At 44.4% G+C, this 25,522-nt stretch overlaps 2 protein-coding genes across 10 annotated transcripts in view; one reads left to right on the forward strand and one right to left on the reverse strand.

Annotated features, from left to right (window-relative positions):
• COL4A4 (collagen type IV alpha 4 chain) overlaps positions 1 to 7,490 on the forward strand; it is a 184,696-nt gene extending 177,206 nt beyond the window's left edge. Inside the window, exons 46-49 of the mRNA XM_017343169.4 lie at positions 1,592 to 1,708; positions 3,990 to 4,178; positions 5,949 to 6,235; positions 6,632 to 7,490. Coding sequence (XP_017198658.3) covers positions 1,592 to 1,708; positions 3,990 to 4,178; positions 5,949 to 6,235; positions 6,632 to 6,895 — 857 coding nt within the window. The 3' untranslated portion in view covers positions 6,896 to 7,490. The remainder of the gene's footprint in view (positions 1 to 1,591; positions 1,709 to 3,989; positions 4,179 to 5,948; positions 6,236 to 6,631) is intronic.
• The window catches only part of RHBDD1 (rhomboid domain containing 1), a 224,936-nt gene that overhangs the window by 42,215 nt on the left and 157,199 nt on the right, over positions 1 to 25,522 (reverse strand). For 2 of the 9 annotated variants that reach the window (XM_008259249.5, XM_008259248.5), the window contains exon 7: positions 17,913 to 19,354. The exons of the other annotated variants lie outside the window; for them this stretch is intronic. In XM_008259249.5, the coding sequence (XP_008257471.2) occupies positions 19,260 to 19,354 (95 nt within the window). In that variant the 3' untranslated portion in view covers positions 17,913 to 19,259. Of the gene's footprint in view, positions 1 to 17,912; positions 19,355 to 25,522 lie in introns of those variants that run through there. 9 annotated transcript variants of the gene reach the window in all.

Raw genomic sequence — 25,522 nt, forward strand, 5'->3', positions numbered from 1 at the left:
CCTGCTGCCCTCTTTATGAAGACCTCAGTCAGACTGGATTAGGACCCACCTTGATGGCCTCATTTTAACTTAATCATACCTTTAGGGGGCCTATTTCCAAATAAGACTTTCTGAGATATTGAGAGTTAGGACTTTGATATATGATTATTTTTTTTTTGTCAGGGGACAAGCAAATTGGTCCACCATAGGCTAATTCATAACAGAGAGAGAGAGAGAGAGAGAGAGAGAGAGAGAGAGAGAGAATGAATAACAGACAGAGACTGGATACCTGGACAGGACTAGTTATTTGGGCAGTCAGGGCTTATGACGATGAACTGCTCCAAGGATGGTAACCGTGTCTGCTATGCTGACCAAATAGAGCTTGTGGCTCAGGATTGATGTTTGACAAAGAGAAGTAACCAGATATGTAAGGATTAGCACGAGTGCTCCAGGGGTGCACAGCTTAAGTCCTTTAATGATGCGCCAAGCCCTGAGCTGGTCCAGAGGCAGAGAACGGGGGAGATGGTGCAGCCTCTGCACTCAGCCTCCCTGGGCCAAAGTTTCCTTTCTGTGCATGATCTGCTCCATGGCCTTTCTGAGCCTGTCTGCTTCCTTGTGGAGCAGGTGACTGAGAATGTCCCACTAGCTTGTCACTGTGAAAACTGAGATGGATAGTCCATGTAGCAGGGGTGGGTGACGTGCAGCCCATGGGCCATATAAGGCCTGTGGAATCATTTGGTCTATTCCTGCCAAGGCAACTGCAGGTGGAACTCTAAACTCAATAAATATAGGGCAAGATAATTTTTAAGTTGAGAATTTTGTATGGTCTGTGAATGATTTTAAGAATAACCAATGGCCTTAGGCAGGAAAAAAAGGTTCCCCACCCATGGAAAGGAGTGACATGGCACCTGGCACCTTGCAGGGACTCGATGGAAAGCTGTTTTAAGAAATTGCTTTTTTTCACCTGGTTCCAAATTTAACTTGACCTGCAACTGGATACTACTAGATTTCACTCATTTCTCCATCTGGACTTTAAAAAACGATTATGAATGATAATGTTTAATTAAAAAAGACAGAGGTGCTAATTATTTCAAAAAAAAAGGAAAAGGTTTAAGAATATAAAGAAAATGTGAAAACCTCTCTTTCAGCAACTTCCTGGTTTGGCTTAGCATCCTATTGGTTGAACCCTTTACTTAGTGTAGGGTTAATCTTATGAGTATGAAGTAAACTGAAAATAGATCTTTGCAAAAATTAAAAGTAGGAATCAGAGAAGGAGGAGGAAGAGGAAGGGTGGGAGTGTGGATGGGAGGGAACGTAGGGCATGAAGTATCACTGTCTTCCTAAATCTGTATAAATGAAATACATGAAATTTGTATACCTTACATAAAATTTAAAAAAATCTGGCCCAGCATTTTATGGGCTCATTGACTGAAGTGAGGTCAAGCTACTGACCCCTCAGAGCCTCGGAGACCCACACTCCACATGGTCGGGAAGACTTAGTGAGCTGGTGCTGCCGGGTCCAAGTGGGAAGGTAGCCCCAGGCTGGCACGGGCAGTGCTGCCTGCAGACGTCATGGCTGTTCTCACCACCGCCTTCATGACCTTTCACACAGGGTGCAAAGGAGAGCCTGGACTGGACGGCAAGAGGGGCAGGGATGGAGTCCCTGGGGCTCCTGGGCCTCCTGGACACAAAGGTGACACTGGAGAAGCCGGCCGCCCTGGAGCACCAGGTACAGAACTTCAGTTTCTCCTCTTTTGTCTGACAGTGTCCACTGGGAACTGTATATGAGCTCTCCGACCCTTCTCTAGTTGCCTTTCAAATGGGATCCTGTTTAAAGCATTTGCCTCGGATACCTACTCAGCAGGCATTAGGGCCTCAAAGGCAAAGAGAACAGAGCAGAAGGCTCTCCTATGCTAATTGACACTAAGCCATCATAAAAGCTAGCCCAAGGCCTGGGAGAGGCTGTCTGGTGTTTCCCCAGAGTGCTGCACTTCATCGGAAGAGGCCTGCTCAAGGTTGTGAGCCTCTGTCAGCCTGTTTGTTGGGGGATCACCTGGAGACACTCTGTTCTGTGGGTCTGGGGGCAGTGGGTGCTGCTCACTCTCTACAGCTAGAGCTTCACTCCTCTGAGTTCACGTCATCTTAGCCTATAACCACCAATGCATTCCTATGGAATAGAAGGCTCTTACTGCAACAGATTGGGGAGTGTGTTTTGGTCAAGGTAAGAGGGGTTGAGACATGAAAATACTTTCAGAAAGCTTATGGGAAAAATGGGGTTAAAAGAGAAGTTTATCTTGGCACAAAGACATTTTGAAATCTATGCATAGTTTATCATGATTTTCCACAAACTTTTTTTAAAAGTAGATTTGTTTATTCTAAAGGCAGAGCATCAGAGAGAGAGGGACAGAAAGAGAGAGATCTTTTATCCACTGATTCACTCCCCAAAAGGCTCAACACTAAGGGCTTAGCCAGGCTGCTACCGGGTTCCAAGCAATCCATCTGGGTTTTCCACATGGGTGGCAGGGACCCAAACATTTGGGCCATCCTCTGCTGCCTTCCAAGACACATTAGCAGCGAGCTGGATCAGAAGTGGAGCAGCTGCGACTCAGGTGTTCCAAAGCAGTACCTTAACCTGCTGTCCCACAGTGCCAGCCCTTCCTGAGAACTCTTTAAGACCCTTTGAATGATTCTTCAGACTAGGTATTTGAAATTGAATGCACCAGGTAGCATGTCAGGCACAGGGGACCCAAAGACTCCATGACAGGATCTCATCTTTGGAGACCGGTGAGAGGCGTAGACTCCAATACCAGGTTGCAGATGGGTAGGAGAGGCTGAGGAGGGCTCAGTGGGTTCTGCAGCAAAGGGGCATTCACTTCTAAGAGCTGCAAGTCGGCTTCAGCCTGCTGTTGCCTGTAGGCATGTGGGCTCAATGTTCCCTACACTCTGTTTTCCTCCAGATCCAAAATTTCAACTTGTAAAATTGTGGCAGGGCTGATGCAGTCCCCAGCTACCCCACTTTGCAATTTCAGGTTCACAGTGTGGACGTGGAGAACCTGTCAGTCTTGCAGAAACAGATTGGCAGAAACCAAAATGAGACACCTTTGGATTTGAAGGTCTAACTTCATCTTTGCCTTTGGCAATTAGAAACAGCCACTGGCCTCTTGAATAAGTCAGACCCTGTGAGGTGTCACAGGAGACAGACCCAGCTCATGTTTTGTAGAACTGGTCACTTCCTGCATGCCAACAAGAACTCCAGAGACAGGATTTCCTTCCATCTCCCTCCTTTATAAAAGATATGCAAAGGGCAGACTCATGAGTCCCAAAACCTTACCCTACTCAGCATGGAACCTACAATGTATCAGAGCTGTGAGGGAGGCTGGCTTTCAGGCCCCCTGCGCCCATCAGTGTGCAAAGGCAAGGGGACCAGTCTTGGGGACGTCCTTTCCCTCTGAGATCTTCCCTGCTCAGCATGTCAGTCCTCAGCCTTGAGGAGGACAGGAGTTTCCCCTGCTATGTGTTTTTAAGCTCATGTAGCTCAAGAACCTAGAGCTTGCTTGGAACAAACACAGATACCCCTCCATATTCCTGGGGGACTGGTTCCAGGATGCCTGGAGATTTAAAAATCCATGGATGCACAGATCCCTTATACAAAATGATGTGGTATTTACATAGAACCTACAGATACCTTCTGTGCACTTTAAATCTAAGAATATGCACATGGTTGTCATACTGTATTATTTAAGGGATACTTACAAGAAAATAGACTAGAGACAAATGTAATTTTTTTTAAAATATGAGCTGAAGTTGGATGAGACGGTGGGGGCAGAGGCTGTGGATGAGGAGAGTGGACTGTGCTGGATGAGCGGTGCTTGTGTGTCTTGCATCTGTGTGGGGAGGATGCTTCCCTCTGTTCCCTGAGTGCTCAGCACAGTACGAGGGCAGAGATGCTCAGGCCATTTGTTAGATGGAACTCCCTAAACTTTGCTTTGTTTTTTTCTTTATTCCTCTAGGCCCCCCTGGTCCTACTGGGGACCCTGGCCCCAAAGGGCTTGGCCCTGGTTACCTCAGTGGCTTCCTCCTCGTCCTCCACAGTCAGACAGACCAAGAACCTGCCTGTCCCATGGGCATGCCCAGGCTCTGGACTGGGTATAGCCTCTTGTACCTGGAAGGACAAGAGAAGGCTCACAACCAAGACCTTGGTATGGACAAACCCTGTGATCATGTGGCCATTGCTTTTGAACAAAGCTTTAGGATTAATTTTACAGACTCAACACATCTTGAGTGATTACTGATCTTCAATGGGAATATTACTTTATTTTTCCAAAACTACCATGGTAATTTTTAGCTAATTTCATTTAATCTGCTATCCTCTGAAGTACCAAAGGGATGCATTCTGGGTAGTTATTATCTAGCTCCTGTTTTATTTGTAAAAGGGTGCACGGGCAGCACCTGATGGCTAGGTCATGGCACTTGCCAGCATCAACTGCTTGCCCTACTCCAATTTTCTTTTCTTTTCTTTTCTTTTCTTTTCTTTTCTTTTCTTTTCTTTTCTTTTCTTTTCTTTTCTTTCTTTTTTTTTTTTTTTTTTTCTGACAGGCAGAGTGGACAGTGAGAGAGAGAGATAGAGAGAAAGGTCTTCCTTTTGCCGTTGGTTCACCCTCCAATGGCCGCCGCGGCCGGCGCACTGCACTGATCCGATGGCAGGAGCCAGGTACTTCTCCTGGTCTCCCATGGGGTGCAGGGCCCAAGGACTTGGACCATCCTCCACTGCACTCCCTGGCCACAGCAGAGAGCTGGCCTGGAAGAGGGGCAACCGGGACAGAATCCGGCGCCCGCCCGGGACTAGAACCCAGTGTGCCGGCGCCGCAAGGTGGAGGATTAGCCTAGTGAGCCGCGGCGCCGGCCCAATTTGCTTTTCAATCACAGAACTTGATTTTGAGGTCACCTGTGGGTGCTCCTTGTCCATTGTCAATAGTAGACTTGTAAGCTTTGGGAAGCAGTTTCAGGGCAAGAGTGTAACTCCCTGGGTGCTGGCAAACACTGTCTCCAAGACAGTGGACGACACCCACCAGCTGGGGCCATGGACGGTGAGGTGGTCTTGCAGTGCTCTCCCTGGCCGTGCCCCCAGCTGTTAGTAAGGGTGGTCAGGAGTGCAGCCCCAGGGCGACAGCTACTAAATGTCTGTCTTCTTTTCCCCCACGGAGTTGTGTCATTGCCTTTCCTATCATAAGGGCCTCGTTTCATGAGTGCAGGGGAAAGGAGGACGTAATACTTAACATTTTGACCTATGAGTATTTTCTTCTTTGTCCCTCTCCCTTGTGCCAGCAGCCTCTTTCCTGCCTGGTCTAGCCAGAAGTCTTACTTCTCCTGCCCTGGTCTAAAGTTGTACAGAACACTGGGGATAACACCCAAACTCCTTAACAAGATTGACAAGGCCTGCATGCTCTGGTCTGATTGTTTTCTGGACGCCCTGAGACAATCAGCACAGTCACAAGCTCCTGCCATTGCCCTCCCTGGTCAACTTCTTTGAGTTCTCCAGGTTCTCTGAGTTCCATACCTCTGGCCTTCCTTTGAATGGCCATCACTACCACCTCCAACCCTGGCTAAATCCTTTTCCTATTTCAAATGTAGCTTAAAACAACTCCTTCCATTTGTTCTTCCCTCAAGTCCAGGTGTCCCGTGCTTCTCATTCACCAGGCTTGTCTTGCCATCTGTTCACAGCCCGTTTGCTTATCCCTTTCACCAGGGCCATAAGCTTCAGGACCCATTGTGGGCTCCACAGGAAAGGGTGAGAGGACAAAGGCTGTCCCACAGGGCCATGGGGTGGCAGAAATGGTTTCGCCACCACAGAGGTAGGCTTTGGCAAGGGCATCCATGTATCAGAAAACATGTCTGTGAACATCATGGGATGGACAGGTCACTGGGTACACCTGCGCTGTATGCTCAAACATCTTTTCCTCCCTCCCAAGGTCTGGCTGGGTCTTGCCTTCCCATATTTAGCACGCTGCCCTTTGCCTACTGCAACATCCACCAAGTGTGCCACTACGCCCAGAGAAACGACAAATCCTACTGGCTGGCCAGCGCTGCCCCCTTACCCATGATGCCGCTCTCAGAGGAGGAGATCCGCCCATATATCAGCCGCTGTGCCGTGTGTGAGGCCCCAGCACAGGCGGTGGCGGTACACAGCCAGGACCAGTCTATCCCCCCATGCCCGCGAGCCTGGAGGAGCCTCTGGATTGGCTACTCCTTCCTCATGGTGAGTCCCCTGCCCTTGAACCCTGCTACACCTGCTGTTTCTAACACCGTCTGCTTCCCTTTTGGTCTGAACTACACAGTAATTCTGTGTGCTCTGTGCAGACAGCAGTAAGGACGACAGCCCTAAAGGCTTCAGCCTACTGAGATGCAGGGGTGAAACTGTTGTTGATTTACTGTCAGTTAATTTTTTTCTTACCACTTTGGTAGAATCTGTAAGAGGCATTTACATCAGTTACCGGCAAAATTTGCTCTATTTTGGGTGTAACCCAACTTGTGTTTTGTTCTTTATTGAATAACTTAAGGAAAAATGTTAAAATCAGGCACTGACTTGGGCATATCACTGATGGGGTCTGGGGCTGTAAGTGTCTGAGTTCTAATGCTCTCTTTGTCTGGGTAGCACACAGGAGCTGGAGACCAAGGAGGAGGGCAGGCCCTCATGTCTCCTGGAAGCTGCCTGGAAGACTTCAGAGCGGCACCATTCCTCGAATGCCAAGGCCGACAGGGCACGTGCCACTTCTTTGCAAATGAGTATAGCTTCTGGCTGACAACGGTACCACCAGACTTGCAAGTTTTCTCTGCCCCATCACCAGACACCTTAAAAGAAAGCCAGGCCCAGCGCCAGAAAATCAGCAGGTGCCAGGTCTGCGTGAAATACAGCTAGAGACTGCAAATGTCGCCTCCCTGTGGCCAGGAGGACTTCTTGGGGAGGCAGGGGTGGGGAGAGGGGCAGAGAAGGGGTGCCAAGACTATCTGAGCTGTGCTAAGAGATTTAATGGTGCTCATTTTAAACTCTGCTATTCCTTTAGTCTCAACCTATCTGTTCCCACGGTCCTCTAATTCCTCCCTCTGCCCTTTGCTGATTAAGCATGTGCTACATGCATGGATTTGTTTGGACCTACCAATCTAGATGGAACCCAGATATTCTTATTTTATGGAGGCTGATGGAAGAGCTGGTTTATTTTAAAATATGCTAATTCATAGGAAGGCAAGTAGATGATAAAGGCGAGATTACAAATCACATTACTGAAAACTTCATTCATTGGTTAATAGCACCTCAAACAATTGAAGTCAATTACCCTATAATATAGTGGGCTTTGGAATGGATTTTACGGGAATGAATAAATAGGCCAGCAAATGAAACTAGAAAGTAGAGATTTTCAATGTTTCAAAATGATTTCCTCTGTAATCTATTTTTCCATGCACTTTAAATAATTGTAAAACCATGACCCAAAGAGATTAAAAAAAAATCCACATTGCCAGCATTCACAGTTCATTTCAGAGCAGAATGAACCATTATGCCGGGAAGGCCCACAGTTGCTGTATTCTAGAGATGCGACATTAGCATAAACACATCACAGATGAATATGAAACATTATGTTCTCTTCTGCATTTTTCAGAGAATAGAAATGCCTTCTTTGGCAACCCTTTTGAAAAGTAGTAATTATGGAAAAAATATATTCACCAAGGGATTAAAGGCCTAAAAGCTATTAATGTATATTAAGGTAGTGATTCACAAAAACGGACTCCCCATTGCTGTGAACTTCCAAACAGAGCGCCTTTCCCCAGTCGGGGTCCAGCACGTCCTCAGAGCTAATGGGCCCGGAGCCACATGGGGTTTACTGAGGCAGGGACACAGGCCCTGCAAAGCATCTTGCTCCCCTCCCCAGGAGAACCCCCAGAGCACCCCTGCAGATCATAGCGGCCACTTTTCCTCCATGCACATAATGGCAGCTCGCACGGGGAGGTGACAGAGCTATCATTATGCACTTGGGAGAAAATGAAGGGCCGGCTTAATTAAACATAGGTGAGAAGATTCATTCAAGTTGGGGTCACCCCACCAGGCAAGCATGGCCCTTTCTTTAAAGGAAACAAAGACGATCTATAATCTGGCTTTTATGTTCCTGTGATTGGTTTTCTCCGGGGGCATCCCATATTTCCAATTTTAAAAATATTCTCTCATATTTTATATCAGTATTGTGCCAAGGCAGCACTTTGACATTTGGCATTCACGTTTTCTCTACAAATTTAGAAGACACATCAATTTGTAATGAGTAAGTTTTCTAAATAGCAAAAGGTCTGCTTTCTGTTTTGCTAGGAGCTCAGTGGTTTAATCCTACAAATCAAAAGGTATTTTAGGAAAGATTTTTAGGAAACTTGCCTACCTCACCAAAAATAAATGTCATTTTGAGGAAAACTAAAGAAATTTCTCATGAGAGTAACACTCATTTTAGTGCACTTAAAAATAATTGAGAGAAGAAAAACTCAATTAAAATTTTGTTTATAAGTACTGTTTTCTTTGCCAAATTTTGATTAGTAGTGAGCTCTTCCATGCAGCACACATTTCAAATGGGTTTTGCTACGGACTGCCCTCAGAATGGCAATTTATTTTAAGAATACTTTCTGGTAAGAAGAAAAATGTACATTTTAAGATGAAATATTTTCTTGATGTAGCAGAATATTTCCAAGTTTATTTGAGCCATCTTTAAAAAACTGTACTACTATATACCATACTAAGTATTTTTCAGTGCCTGAAATGTAAGCTGTTGTCAACTTTATTTTTACTTTTCAGTTCCTAAAACCTTTAACTATTACCAAAATTCAGGCCTCTTAAAGTTTGTCTGTTTATCATGAACTTAGTGTGAGAATGATTTCTGGGAAAAAGTAAGGGTGACAAATAGAACATGAGAAGCATATATTTACTTGTTACATTATTTTAAACACTTTAACTGTGATATTTGAATATGATCTGAATTAGCTTCATAATGTTAACATGAACTACAGGCTGAACTAAGGAAGATTTCCTATATAGAGAACCTGTATAGGGAGTTCAGAATATGGATATCACAACAGCCCTCTCTAAATGCAACACAAGTGCCACCTTCTGATTCTGAAAAGTATTTTAAATGGCCAAAGAGCAAGCTAATAGGAAAAATAACTTCTGAAAATAGAATACCATATTATTTTGTCATTATTGTCTTCAGCTGGATATATATCACTGTGCTTTTAAACATCCCTTCTCTGTGAAGGCCAGGAGTAAAGCCTTGAAGTTCTTCTTGCTCATTACTAGGAATGATTCCTATCCCAATCTCCTTCCCAAGGACCCCCGGACCCCCAGGCCCCCAAGCCCCCAAGCCCCCAGGCCCCTAGGCCCCCAGATTGGTTGAATGCACTGAGAGTGCCCAATGGGGACTGCTGAGGCAGGAGCTGGCAGACTAGGATGCTCCCTTCTGGGTTGTGCCTAGTGGTAAGGGAACCTATCCCTCCACACAGGCCTCCACGCCACAAGTGGCCAGTTCGTCCTGCTCTCACACTCCTCCGACTGGATCTTGCGTCATCCCTTCCTGCACATTGCTATCTCGCTTCCACCCTTCTACTTTTGCTCTTGCAAGTAACAGTCCCAACTGGTTTCTCATTTCACATCTCCATCGACATCTAAGATCCACCCAAAGTTGATTTTGTTATCCTTTGGCTTAAAACCCCCTTAATGACTCCACTTAATGACTCCCTTAATGAAATCAGATTGAGCTGGCATGGGGTGGGAGTTCCAGTGGGCACGCTGAGCCCTACCTCTGGGAGTATCTCCTGCACAGTGAACACCACAAGGTGTTCTGCAAACATGCAGAGTACCTCTGTGCCTCAGCTCCTGCTTTTTGTCCATCAGTGGTGTCTTTCCCCTCAGGTCCATTGACCTGGCAGACACCTACTTGGGGTATGTGTGAACTCCTCAATGGGGACCATGACTCCTTTCTGCTGCTCGCTGCACAACAGATGGTGCTGTCCTTTCTCCACGGTCATCTTTGTTCTCTGATGTCTCAGTGCACTTCTTTATTCCGTTGCTAAAATGCAACACCTTCAAGAGCAGGGACCATGTTTTGCTTGGTTTGTCTACCCAGTGCCTAGCACAAAGCAGGGTACATTACTGACACTTAAATCTTTTTTTTTCTTCCCAGTGACAATTCCACAAGGTCACTGGGCATTAGATGTGCTCTTCATACATGATCCCAAGTTGACCAAATGGTAGTAAGCATAAATCATTTATTACAAAATATCTGAATGTTATACATAGCTGCCTACCCACAATCTCTCATAAGATTATTGCCAGAAAGCCAATTATGAGTTTTAACCATCATTTTTCACACCTCAAAAATAGAGTTTACTTTTTTACAAATTGAAATTTCAGAAATCATGAGATTTGAAAGATTCGGCTGGGAGAAGACCTTTCATTTTAGCATGACATGACAGTGTATGCTGTAATCTCTGACCCCTCATGGTTGAAGAGATTTGTAGTACCAAATCACCTCTAAACAATTCACACATGTACATGTTATAGGTGCTTAGAAAAATATCTGATGGACTGGCCTGTTATTCTGAACCACTTATAAATTATAATAGAGCAAACCTACTGGCTTAGAGTTCCTATTGGCTGCTGGAATAACTTGATAATTGTTACTTCTGCTTGGTGTGGTTGCCAGAATACTACAAAGATGAGGACTTTAGAGTTGGCTGCATCCAAATTTGAACCTGGCTCTATCACTTTCCAGCTGTGTTACCCTGAGTGAGTTCCGCCAACTCCCTGAGTTTTATTTCTCTCGTTTCCAAGATGGGACATAACACCTACTGTTGTTTTGAAAATTAAGTTAGGTTGTCTGCCTAGCAGTCAATATGTCTAGAAGACATAGCAGTCATCATACATTTATTATGATCACATCTTTTATTTAAAATAAACTATTTAATATGAAAAATATTTCTTGTGTTTTTTTACACTGTAGAATTCTATTATGATTCTCACAGGGCATATAAATTACTGATTAGAATTATTTATAACTGGCCAGTTCTTAATGTCTTTGAGAATGCTGTTTTATTTCAATTCTCAAAGCTACTGTACCACAAAAAAAAAATCACAATTTCCTGCAGGGACATTATCTGTAGGTTCTGCAGGGAACAAACAATTGACATTAAAAATCAGTACTCTGCAATTGTCACTGTTATTATCTGCCAGAAACTCTGCATAATGCATTTTAAACCACCAAGGCTGGCTGCCACATCCATGGGAAATGCTTGAATTTTATGGTGCTTAAATATTTAATGATTCATGGGGAAAATGTGAAATGTGTCCAATAAATTGCCTCCCGTTCTCTAACCTATGATTGTAAAGTTAGACTTTCAGCATGTAACTTTTGCAAGATGCCTGATCTGCCACTGACACTTAAATCTTTGTTGTATTATGATTTGTAATATGGCTCATTATACATAAAATTCTGTGATGACTTCCAAAACACCTGTGTTTTATCTGGTGCATTTATTTTCTTTCCAGACACAGTGGGTTTACTTTTTTTTTTTTTTTTAAACCTACTGCATAATATGACCCACCCTTGTTGCTCGCTTTGTGAGGAATGTGACATAGTGGATGTATGAATCGCAGAAGGGAAAAGCATAGGCTAGGGAGGTCTATAAACACTGTTCTGACATGGTGATGGGGCATAGGAGAGGAATGAGACTGGATCTCAGGGGGAAGATCTGCATCAACCATGGTGAGTTGCCTGGGAAGCAAGCATGGGCACAAGGCTTACACCCTCTGGGCCTCGGTTGTCTGCTCCACTGAGTGAGAACAAGACCACCTGCTTGTCAGGGTGGTTTAGCAGATTAAAAGTGTGAAAATCTACTACACTAAGAGATAAAATAGAGGGTATTGTTAGTTATAACCCCAGTAACCTTATTCTTCTTATAACCCCTGCATTGCTGAGCACGGGAAAATGGGTTATAGAATTCAACAAGTATCACTTAACCCTTTTGAAAGAGGGAACTGCAGTAGTATTTGGTCCAACCTTTCGCCTGGTAAATAGGGACGATTGACTAACACGTCTTGACCAGCAGCTATATGACAGGAATAGATTAAACATGCTATATGTGCTCAACCCCACAACTGGGTACTGAGATTTAGAATCTGAATAAGTTGCTCAAGGTCACAGTTAGCACCTGTTGGAACTTGAACCCTGTAGTCTGCCTTTCTAAATACAATGCTCTTACTACAGCATCGTCTCCCAAGAGCTACCCCCTTTTGTGGGTTGATCAGCAGAGTGGCCCATGTGGATGCCATTTGGGTGCCCTGATCTCTTGCTATCGGTGCTAAGTCCCATGCTGCGGGTCTTCAGGCAGCCAGCCCAGCTCAGCCTAGAGACTGTCGGAAGCTGTTCTTGAGGGAAGGAGATGGAAAGTCTGTGAGGCCTATATCTCAGGGTCAAGTAACAACCAGTTGACCACTAGTTGCACCAGGTCAGTCATTCCGGAGATGGCTCTGAATGGGAGATAGAACCATCTGGAAGTCCTTATTTGCCTCTCCCAGAGGCTCAGTCACTGCAGCACTGGCCAATGTAGCTCCTTATTATTTTTAATAACACATAATAATAGTCTACTTTCATGGGGTACGATGTGATATTTCAGTCCATGTTTATAACACACAATAATCACATAAGCCTAACTAGCACATCCATCACCTTAATATTTATCATATATGTGTAGGGAATATTTAAAATCCTCTCCTAATTTGAAACACAACAAATTATTGTGAACTAGAGTCATCCTACTGCGCCATAGAACACTCGAACTCAATCCTCCTATCTAACTCTATTTCTGTAGTCATTAACCAACTTCTATCCCTTCTCCTCACAACTTAGCTGTTTCTATTCTCCCGTTCACCAAAAAGACTCTTCTTGAGAACATCAATTCTATAGGATGGCACCCATCCTCAGTGATTATGTACTGAATGTTGGCCATTTCCTCATTGAAAGATGAAATTCTCAATCAGTTATCATTTTTATTTATGTTTGGAAAAGTAGAGAAAAAATTTAAAGGAAGAATAAAATATTCTTTTGGTCTCACTACCTGCTTTACAATGCACAGAATTAATTGTGTAGAATATACCTGTGCACACTTGAATGTGACAGGAGTTTTGGTACCATCCAGAACCTGTGAAAGTACAATTCCAATTCTGTGTTTCTGGGTGTTCCCTGAATAACAAGGTTGGCCCAGGTGCTACACTTTAATGAAGTGCTAAAGCCCTTGATCAACTTCATTAACAATGATCTGTTACTAAGGAAATGCAATTAAATTGTTGAGGCAGAGGATCTGATAAGGAGGCAGAATCTGAAGGCAAAAGTGAGACAATACAGGATCTCAAATAAAAACCAAGAATCTATTAAGTTGCATACTTTCTCTGGTTTGATCTTTCTTTGTAGAATTTTTCTTTAGGCTTTACATGAGTTATTTAAGTAGGAAATATGAGCGAAATAAAAATAACTTCACAACTTCTTGGCAGAAACCCCTGCTGAAAAAGGGTAAGCAGGGCTTTTCAATTCCGAGAGAGGGGACCCAGATGTTGCGTTCAGATAGTCATGGAGCAGAAGTGTTCTTTCTTGGATTTTGCTTGTGACACTCAAGATTCCAAGGGCCTTTTAAAGCCACGGGATACTACTGATTTTATTATGCTACTGTTTTCCCAAGTAGCAACATATACTGTCACCAAATTGAATGATTTCTATTAGCCATGTTTCCATTTTCCTTGATAGAGTATAAACCCATACATGAGTTCATCTCTCTGCCATCTGACTATGATGTCAGTATTGTTTTCACCCTGCCCCTAAATGCCACAGTGCCTGTCCTGCCACAGGCCCGCTCACACGCACCCAACATTATTAGAAAAACAGTGAGTTCATCATCCGAGAAAGAGAACATTATCACAGGTCTGTAAGTAGATGGGGGTGGGGACAAAACACCACCACCAACAAAACCCAAGTCCTTCTTCCTGTTCAGAAAGGAGTTTGGGAAGTCAAGAAGTTAGGGTAAATGGGGCATAATTTGGTGAAATTAAGTGGCAGGACATGATAGGTGCAGAGGAAAGGGATGAGCATGTGCATCCACAAAGCACACCTGCACACACAACACATGTGCAAACAGGGTTGCAGGGCATCATCAAGAGGCATCACTTCCCATGACAGTGAGCCACAGGCAACTCCAGGTAGTCTGAACCGCTCTGCAGGGCTCCAGGGACAATTTCAGCTGCAGCCAGCTCTGAGTGGTTTTATCCAGGACATGTAAAAGACAGCTTAATAGCTTTTTTACAAAGACTACCATTATGGAATAGTAAGTTACTATGCAAAAGGCAGGCAAGTGACTACAACAGGATATTAGTACATTCAGCAGCTAAGGGAAGCCTGCAGTTGGTGGTATGTGGTCAGGGAGGGCTGGCATTGTGGCACAGCAGATTCTAGCATCACATATGAGTGCAGGTACGAGTCCTGGATGCTCCATTTCTGATCCAGCTCCCAGCTAATGTGCCTGGGAAAGTAGAAGAGGATGGCCCAAGTACCATGTGGGAGTCCCCAACGAAGTTCCTGGCTCTTGGCTTTGGCCTGGCTCAGCCTTGGCTGTTGAGGCCATTTGGGGAGTAAACCAGTAGATGGATGATCTCTCCTCCTCTGTAACTCTACCTTTCAAATAAATAAATCTTAAAAAAATAAAAAGAAGAAGGGGAGGGAATCCTTTAATATCCAGTTTCATTAGAAGAGGCAAAATGCAAGCACAGACACATCAAACAGAGACCCGTATAAAGCACAGCGGCCAGATATCTATTTTAATTCTCAAATATTTACTGGTTCTATGGTTCTAGTGTCCAGACAAAGCTCTGGTGAAGGCACTGTGAGGAGAGACTCAGAAGCACAGTCATGGTCCCTGACCTCATGACGATTACAACCTACAGAAAGAAATTCTCTCTGCAGGAGAAGCAGCCGTTCCATGTGATGTGTGGAAACGATGTGATACAGAGCCCACAAGAACAAGCCTGATGAGGGCAAGGTCATCCTGGGCAGTGGTCCAGTAAAGGGTTCAGCCAGGGGCCCGACTGAGGATCTGGATGGGTTGAGAAGGGGAAAGGCTGTTCGACGTAAAAGCACAGCATAAGAAAGTAATAGGATCAGGAACAACCACAGCCTGGGCGGTGAGACCAGTCCGCAGACCCTGTTAGAGCTTTGTCAGGTTGGGGTCCAAATGCGGGTGGAGCTCCACTGTTGAGTGAGGCTGCAGACTTTGACAGAATAAAAGGCATTTGAGATGAGTGGCATCACAAAGCGGATTTTGGAAGATTAAACTGGCAGAGTTAGGTAGAACTGAGTGAAGAATTGTTTTAAGTATTGTGCAGACCAATTAATTGAGAGATTTTAAGACCCTTCTAAGCTGAGAGTCTGTGATTCTAAAATAAAATACCAAGGTCAGTGAGACAGAGAGAGAGACAGTGAGTGAGACAGATTAGGAAATGATTGCAATGATCCATGCAAAGGAAAAAAGAACCTATAGGATTCCTTTTATGATAGACTGAATGCAATTCTTTATTGAATACTGAATCTCAAGAGAAACCAAGAGTGGGAACAGGGAGGCCAGCTCTGCCACCTCCTCACGCCCCCAGCCTCTTACAGTCTATTTTGGGGTTGGGGGGTCAGTCTTTCTCATCCCTTTATCTTACTCTCCAGGCAGCACAGCATGTGCCAAATGCATAGACTGGCCCCAGTCTATTGAGAGTTACTTACTGCTTAGCTTGAGCTTTACCAGCAGGCAGTTTAAAGGGATTGAGGAGGTTTGAACAATTATGTGCAACTCCGGAATCACCAGCGATATGCTTACAGGCACCAGGAGGAGGCAATTTTAACTACGCCTATCTCCTGGAACCCAGGAATGATTCAAAAGTAAGCGCTCTCTTCAGTTGACTGACCACACCAAACTGTGGGAACTGGGTGCTCCATGGACAACCAGGAAACTACTATTAAACAAACAAACCGAATGACAACATCAGCTCTTTGTGCTTACTCCCTGTTAGAGATAATTAGGCTAATGCACTTGCTTTTGTTTGTCTTGCTCAACCCAATTCTAGTTTGTTGGCATAACTTTGGAGATTCCTTATTGTAGAGAAAAACAACAAAACAGATAATGAAAACAATAAGCACTGGTTATAGGCAAGACTATTTACTGAATAAAATCATTGTAATAATTTCCAGAACATCTTTATTGTTATGCTAAAATAATTGGCTTATATTTTTAAGATTTATAAAATGAACTTTCCCACATCTCTAAAAGTTTAGTGATGGTTCATTCATAAATAAAGTATTGCATATTATAGTTATACCATCCAAAATTTAATTCTAGTCTTTTAAAACATTGGTTTATTTCATTTTTTTTTTTTAATTTGAGAGGCACAGAGACAGAGAGACAGGCATACATAGATCTTCCATCCACTGGTTCATTTCCCAAATGCTCAAAACACCTGGACTTGGGCCAGAGTGAAGCCAGGAGAATGGAACTCAATCCAGGATTCTCATGTGAGTGGCAGGGGCCTAACCACGGAGCCATCACCTGCTCCTCCTAGGGTATGCATTAGCAGAAAGCTAGAATTGGGAACAGGGCTAGTACTGGAACTCAGGCACTTTGATAAGGGATGAGGGCATCCTAACCCATGGCGTAAGAGCCCTGTCAAACTTCCACCCCTAATTCCAGCGTCTTTGTAATTAACAAGTCACATGAAATAAGGATACACTCAAGCAATGTAAACATAAAAAATAGAATACTTCCATATACAGTCATGAGACTTGTAATGCAATTTAAATACTGCTTTTGGTGGAAAATGGTATTTAATGAGTGCCTAATGCTGAGCCTCGGCGTCAAGAGGGGGGAATGAGGAGAGTGTGGAAAGATAAATAAGAGACAGGCCTTGCTCCAGAGTCTTTTACAACATCTGCACTCTCACACAGACGGCACATCTTTGTGTAGCTGTATACAAACAGTAAGGACAAGACTAAGTGTTATGTGGAATTGCCAAGTGCTAATGAAAAGATGGCTTGTATGAAAGAGGTGACTTCTAATTAGGGTAGTGGGAGTCAAATATACAGAGTTTGAGAGAGGAATGATAGCCCGAACATTTTAATTTGAACATGCATAAATCTACCAAACTCATAATTCATACTACAAATGTGCTGTAGTTTTACATCAATTATAAATTAACCCAAGGACCTCAGGTATTATCATACCAGCTAGCAGGTCAAAGCCAGCTTCCTGGACCCCAGCGGTTTTCTTAGCTCATTTATACCCAAATGTCAGTGCTTCTTGCAGGTAAATTCAGATTAGGAACTGGATACAAAACTGCAAAGTCCACACATTCCAAAGATGCCAAGTATACACAAAGAAAAACTGAAAAAGCAATACCCCTAAATTGTTAATCCTGGGTATTTCTAAGTGGTGGAAACAGAGGTGATTTTAAAATCGTGCATGTATTTATTTATATTGATATTTATATTGTGAATTTTCTTTTTTTAAAAAACATTTATTTTATTTATTTATGTCAGAATTACAGAAAGAGGGAGAGAGAGAAGGGAAAAGAGAGAGAGAGAGAGAGAGAGAGAGAGAGAGAATATCTTCCATCTGTTGGTTCATTTCCCAAATGACAACAATAGCCAGGACAGGGCCAGGCTGAAGCCAGGAGCCAGGATCTTCTGCTACACCACAGCGCCGGCCCCTGTGGATTTTCTTAATATAGTGCTTCTTTTTAAGTCTATTTTCTTGATTATATATTTCTTGATTTATTTATAATTGTGTAAATCAATTTTCCTGGTTGCAAAGAAAATACTCTCCTTCACACATTTTTTTAAAAAAGATTTATTTATTTATTTGAAAGTCAAAGTTACACAGAGAGAGGAGAGGCCCCAGATGGCCACAATGGCGAGAGCTGCGCTGATCTGAAGCCAGGAGCCTGGAACTTCTTCCTGGTCTCCCACATGGGTGCAGGGGCCCAAGCATTTGGGCCATCTTCTTCTGCTTCCCCAGGCCATTGCAGAGAGCTGGATCGGAAGTGGAGCAGCCGGGACTCGAACCAGTGCCCACATGGGATGCTGGCGCTGCAGGCTGGGGCTTTACCTACTATGCCACAGTGCCAGCCCCACCCTCACAGACTTTTTAAAAACAGCAAGATAAAACCATGAAAAAGTGCTAACTCCCTTTAAGAATTCATAATATCTCCATGACAATAAGACATCAGTTATATTTTGGCTTTGTCCTTTTATTCGTGAAACTCAAGCACCAGGAAATAACTTAAATGAGTCAGATAGAAAATCTAGAGATTATACTTGTCCAGCACATGTAGCTGTCACAGTGGCTAGTGAGAAGGCACTTTTATGAGGAAACAAAGACGTCCAGCAAGGATTCTGAATGAACAAGGCCCTGGGAGGCCTTGCCCATCCTCTGTGCGGCAGGTGCTGCTGTTTGCTCAGTAGTCAGATGACGTGTCTGCATCTCGGGGCTGCGCTGAGTCGCATTGCTGGTGCCCTTGGCAGTGGATGGAATACGCAGGGGTCGTCCCTACCTGAGGTCTGTCTTACCCATTTTCAGTCAAACATTCCTCAAAGGTGGAGTAGTGCAGGAGCACAGCAAATCCCTGGAGATGCTGCCCCGAGGTGCCAGGGTGCCTGGAGAGACGAGGGAGGAGTGCGAAGGTGGCCGTGTTCTGGTCCTGGCGTCACCATGTGAAGAGAGTAGAGGATCACAGGGCGGCTCCTCGCCTCCTGCCAAGTCAAACGCGGAGCACTCCAGGCAGAATGAGGAACTGGTCTTTTCAACTGGTGAAAACAAAAGTTCTTGGGGAAGGTCTCAGTTTTTAACAGCAAAACAAGGCAGATGCTGCAGTGAAAGAAACGAGTGTAGAATCTGGTCCCTGCCCTGTGGAAGTGACCTTGTGTTTGTGACAAGAGAACAAGGCTAAGAGAAGGGCGGCTTCTGGAAGGCTGAGTGCTGGCTTCCACAAGCCTGGAGCCTACACCAGTCAGGGTGGTGCTCACGGGGGCTGCAGCGTGCGGGCCCCAGGCGGATGTGAGCACTCTGGGGTGATGAGCGGCACTCTGCTTTGGCTTGAAACTTATTCAGGGCTTGGGGAAGGAGCCAAATGGGCAACAATTCCCCAGCTGAATCAGGCCCTCCCAAAGCGCAGAGCCACCTTACTGGCTGTCAAATCTCTGCAGCCGCCGTCTCCGCATTTCCTCTTCTGGGGACAGGTGGAACCCATAGGGTGGCGGGCTGTTTCTGCTGTTTCCTGTTGTGAGAAAGCAAGAGGGAAAATCAACAGCTGCCTCTCTACTCTTCTGCAGGCAAAAGGTGCCATGTCTGCTAGGGTTGGAAAGGGAACATAAACACAGCTTTGGTGCCATTGTTATTTTAGCATAAAAAGAAACATGATAAACACAGTTCAACATCAAGTGAGTATTTTTAGTGGGGTTTGGTCCATGAGCTTAATATGGCTCAGTCTGGGGCTTGGTGGTCCTCCTACATTAATTTTTCCTTCCACTATGTTCCATAGTTTGCACACTTTCATTTCCAAAATGTCTTAAAGGCTTAGTATTTTGCATTTTTTATTTCTAGCTGTAACTTGTCATCCTCTCTACATTATAACCTCCATCAACTCTGCTGCCTAGCTTCTTCTGATCAGCCTTTGGGACTTTACTTTCCCTTTAACCCATCATTCCTGCACCCTAAGCAATCAAAATCATACCCGACAGTGAGCTAGTGTTGTGGCATGGAGGGTAACATCAACTGTGTGCAGTGTTAGCATCCCATGTGAGTCCTGGCTGCTCTACTTCTTATCCAGCTCCCTGCTAATGTGCCTGGGAAAGTCGTGGAGAATGGCCCAAGTGCTTGGGCCCCTGTCACCCTGTGGGAGACCCAGAAAAAGCTCCTGGCTTCAGATTGGCTCACTTGTGGCCACTGCGGCCACATGGGGAATGAACCAACGGATGGAAGATCTCTCTTTCTCTGTAACTCTGCCTTTCAAATAATAAATAAATTCTTTAAAAAATTGTACCAGACAGAAAGCACACAGTATCCATGCACATCATGGAGCACAGGGCAGGTGTGGGGTTATACTATTCAATAGGCTGGTGCGCAAAAGTGCAGGCCTTATATTCAAACATACCAAAAACTAGAGTTTGTAATGATATAGGCACTTCGACCCCTACATGAATACCATCACAGGTCTTGCAGGGAGTAAGAAAAGAAGACGGCCGGTGCCACGGCTCACTTGGCTAATCCTCCGCCTGCGGCGGCAGCACCCCAGGTTCTAGTCCCAGTTGGGGCGCTGGATTCTGTCCCAGTTGCCCCACTTCCAGTCCAGCTCTCTGCTGTGGCCCGGGAGTGCAGTGGAGGATAGCCCAAGTCTTTGGGCCCTGCACCCACATGGGAGGCCAGGAGAAGCACCTGGCTCCCGGATTCGGATCAGCACAGTGCGCCGGCTGTGGTGGCCACTTGTGGGGTGAACCAACAGAAAAAGCAAGACCTTTCTCTCTCTCTCTCTCTCTCTCTAACTCTGTCAAAAAAAAAAAAAAAAAAAAAAAAAGAAGAAATATATATTGTCCTTGAGCTCAAGGAATCAGCAGCAACCTAAACCTACTGAAAAGAGCTTTTTTTTTTTTTGAAGGTTTTTATTTAATGAATGCAAATTTTCATATGTACAGCCTTTAGGGATATAGTGTTTCTTCCTCCCATTCCTGCCCCCCCCCCACTCTCATCCCACTTCCTACTCCCTCTCCCATTCCATTTTCCATTAAGATTTGTTTTTAATTGACTTTATATACAGAAGATCAACTCTTCACTAAGTAGAGACTTCAACTATTCGCTAACATCTCTGATAGGCAGCCGGGTGGAAGCATCACTGATTGATCAGCATTGGCAGGGAGCAGGTTTACTCTTGAGCATGTGGACCACACAGCCTGCACCTTTTTGCTTTTTGTGGTTTCTCAGAGTTTCAGCCTTTCACCTTTTCGTGGTTCTACTAACCCTGTTAATTTTCCCTGAAAGGTACCTTCCCATCACCTACATCCAAAGTCTTGCAATGCCTGCCACTCTGAGAGGAAAATTCTCTCCCAAGTCAAACTTCTCAGCTTCAGTCCCTTTCTGTTAGCTGTCCTCACTGAGTAGGTGCCACATCCTTCCAGAGATGCCATTTGTGCACCCTCCTCTCTCTCCTACCAGAAGTGTAAGTCCTCAAATGGCAGAGGGCATCACTAACACTCCTTGCTCCCCAGTGCCTGGCACAGCTGTTCAATAAATGTATGGATCTGACTCAGCAGTAGCTGCCTATGACTTCCAAATGGATCTGACTCAGCAGTAGCTGCCTATGACTTCCAAATGGATCTGTTATAGTTACACAGCGACACTCAACAGTGCCTCTTGAGGTTCTGACCTGATTGACTCAGGGGGCTGACTGTTCTGGTCTAGCTGGGAAGGGGGGTTTCGAGCCAGGATGGAAAGCAAGTGAACAGCTGATCCTTTTTGCTCATTCTCCAAAGGTAGCATCTTTTCAAAGATGTTTTTGCTTATAATCGTATTGACAGGACAGTTGTTAAGGCTGTAATGAAAAGATGTTACAGAAAGCAGCAGGAGACAGTTGGGAAACTAAGGGTCTTGTTCAGGCCACAACTGGAATTTCAATTGTTAAACAAAGAGAAATGCTTTTAAAAAGCTAGTCAAAGGCAGGCACCGTGGCTCAATAGGCTAATCCTCTGCCTTGCGGCGCCGGCACACCAGGTTCTAGTCCCGGTCAGGGTGCCGGATTTTGTCCCGGTTGCTCCTTTTCCAGGCCAGCTCTCTGCTGTGGCCTGGGAGTGCAGTGGAGGATGGCCCAAGTGCTTGGGCCCTGCACCCCAGGGGAGACCAGGATAAGTACCTGGCTCCTGCCATTGGATCAGCTCGGTGCGCCGGCCGCAGCATGCTGGCCATGGCAGCCATTGGAGGGTGAACCAACGGCAAAAGGAAGACCTTTCTTTCTGTCTCTCTCTCTCACTGTCCACTCTGCCTGTCAGAAAAAAAAAAAAAAAAACTAGTCAAACGGTGATATCTTTTATGCTCTGCCTCCCCACTATGATGGGAACCCTGATGCCTACTCATGACTGGTCATTGTTTCCTGCTGAGGCCATGGGAGAATTCCACCTCTTGAACTTCTCCTGACTAGTGAATACGGCAGGTCAGTCCCCATACCACTCCTGATCAGTAAACCTCTACTTCCAAACTTTTTGACTCAGCAAAATATGTCAATTTATTAACTTGCATAAAATATGATTTTTAAACATATTTTAAGCTTATTAAGACTTTCACCAAGAAGACTTTATGAGGGATTGGCATTGTGATATAGCAGGTTAAGCCTCTGCCTGAGATGTCAGCATCCCACATGGGCACTGGATCAAGACCCGGCTGCTCCACTTCTGATGCAGCTCCTGCTAATGTGCCTGGGAGGACAGTGGAAGATGGCCCAAGTTCTTGGGCCCTTGCTCCCATGCAGGAGACCTGAAAGAAGCTCTGGGCTCTTGGCTTTGGCCTGGTCCCAACCCTGGTCATGGTGGCCATTTGGAGAGTGAACCAGTGGATCGACAACCTCTCTGTTGCTCCTCCTCTCTCTGTAACTCTGCCTTTCAAATAAATAAAAAATAAATCTTTAAAACAAGATTTTATGAGCACTGTAAGATTAAAAATCTTCTTGGAATTGGTCTTTGCCATGTGTGTTTGTAAAGGAATCTTTCTTTGTTCAAAATAGTACATGATTTGAAATTACAAATTCATGAATCATATCACCATTAGTTTATCACTTAAAATTATTTTTTACGATGAGATCCAATTCTTACTTTGCCTTTAACAGTGGCTTTTAGCAAGTCTATTCTTAATTGCAAAGAGGGGTGTAGGCCAGAACTGGACTCCCTGTTTCAGCTGGGCAGGGAATCTGTCAGAACTGACTGTTGGCAGACTCTGAAGCAAGCTGGATGTAGCAGGCTGACTCAGGTCCAGGGGTCTCAGCCCATGGGAGCTGAAAGAGTGCTCAGATTTCCAAAGGAATCACAGTATCCTCTACTCTTCTTTAGCTTTTGCTGAAGAGAGAAGGCCTGAGGATTAATGTTTCCATGGAGGGGAGTGTAGGGAGAAGTTAGGAGAGGCAGGCTGTGAAGGTTCCTGCTCTTAGAGTGAGTAGCTGGCACACATACTCCTGGAACCCATTTGCAGGGCATTTGAGGAGAGCCAGGGATGAGCCAGCAGGAGAAATGCCACACACGGAGACAGAAAAGTCTTATCAATATTCATTCTTTCACTGATAGAGCTCTTTACATTGAGCTTTTTATTGCTAATCCAATCATCCCATTTTTTCCTGAGATGAAGAAACTAAGACTCAGAGAATGTTAAGGATGCACCTGGGTCCCCAGCACGAGGGAAGCAAAACCTGAACCCAGGCTTTGTGACTTCCCACTTCCCTATGTGGCCATCACTCCTCATATACTGAATGTGTTAGCATTAATGTTCTCACCACCTCCTACCTTCCCACCAAAACTCTGAGTATCCCTTTTCTTCATGGGTATGTGGGGAAACCACTGATATGTGAAAACAGAAAACTAAGAAGGGCCACAAAAGCAAAAACTAGATAAATGGGGTTTTATCAAACTCAGGAACTTCTGCATAGTAAAGCACACAACCAATAGAGTGCAGAGACATTCGACAGTATGGGACAAAGTATCTGCAAGTTACTTATCTGACAAAGGGTTAATATCCAGAATACATCAGGAACTCGAGACACTCAGCAACAACAAGTCAACCCAGTTAAGAAATGGGCAAAGGATCTGAACAGAGAGTTCTTAAAAGAAGTACATATCAGGCCGGCGCCGCGGCTCACTAGGCTAATCCTCCACCTAGCGGCGCCAGCACACTGGGTTCTAGTCCCGGTCGGGGCGCCGGATTCTGTCCCGGTTGCCCCTCTTCCAGGCCAGCTCTCTGCTGTGGCCCGGGAGTGCAGTGGAGGATGGCCCAGGTCCTTGGGCCCTGCACCCCATGGGAGACCAGGAGAAGCACCTGGCTCCTGGCTTCGGATCAGCGCAACACACCGACTGTAGCGGCCACTTGTGGGGTGAACCAACGGAAAAAGGAAGACCTCTCTCTCTCTCTCTCTCTCTCACTCTCACTGTCTAACTCTGTCTGTCAAAAAAAAAAAAAAAATAGTAACATTGCTGGATTGTTTAGTAGTCCTATTTCTAATTTTGTAAGGAACCTACACACCATTTTCATTAATGGCTGTACTAGTCCACATTTTTACTGACTGTGTTCAAGGGTTCCCCTTTCTCCACATGCTCTCCAACACGCACGCCAGCCGTGGCGGCCATTGGAGTGTGAACCAATGGCAAAGGAAGACCTTTCTCTCTGTCTCTCTCTCTCACTGTCCACTCTGCCTGTCAAAAAAAAAAAAAAAAAGTACATATGGTCAACAAATACATGAAAAATGCTCAATATCATTAGCCTCCAGGGAAATGCAAATCAAAACTATTATAAAATATCATCTCACTCCTGTCAGAATGCTATTAACAAAAAGACAGAAAGAAATGTATGCTAGAAAGGCTGTGAAGAAAGGGAGAAATCCTATATATACTGTTGGTGGGAATGTAAATGAGTATAGCCATGAGAAAAAACTATGGATATTGCTTCAAAAACTAGAAATAGAACTGCCATACAATCTAGCAATCCAATACCTGGTATACATCTGAAAAAATATAAAATAATTGTATCAAATAGATACCTGCCTCACCATATTTACTGTAGCACTATTCACAATAACCAAGATATGGAATCAACTAGGGTATCTATCATGACAAGTAAATAAAAAATGTGTTATAAATATACAATGAAATATTATTGAGTCATAAAAATGAAATCTTATTATTTGTAGTAAGATGGATGGAACATCATATTCAGTGAAATAAGCCAGATACAGAAAGATAAATACCATGGAAGCTAAAACAAACAACAACAAACAACAACTCAATCTGAACCTAGAATATTAATTACTACTGTCTAGGAGGAGTATGGAGGGATAGAGTTTGAAAAATGGGTACCAAGTTAAAGTTAGACTGAAGAAGTAAGTTCCTAGTGTTGCACAGCATAGTCGGATGCCCACAGTTCACAATGACATAGTATATATTTTATGAATAAGTAGAAGAAAGGAGCTACAAGCCTCTCATCATAAAGTAATGTCAAAAAGGGAAATGCTGAATAATCTGAGTTGATCAATACACATTCTATTCATGTATTGAACTGTCACACTGTAGCCCATAAATATGTACAATTGTTATCAATTAAATTATTTTTTCTAAAATGAAGGTCCAGACATCCAATGGGTAGCAGCAGAATGCAGACATTGCCAAGTTCAAGAACTGCACCATACAACCGAAAATGGCACAGA

The sequence above is a fragment of the Oryctolagus cuniculus genome, chromosome 3 (genome assembly GCF_051225735.1).
Source record: "Oryctolagus cuniculus isolate XC-2025 breed Fujian yellow rabbit chromosome 3, ASM5122573v1, whole genome shotgun sequence".
In the NCBI taxonomy this organism is placed as follows: domain Eukaryota; kingdom Metazoa; phylum Chordata; class Mammalia; order Lagomorpha; family Leporidae; genus Oryctolagus; species Oryctolagus cuniculus.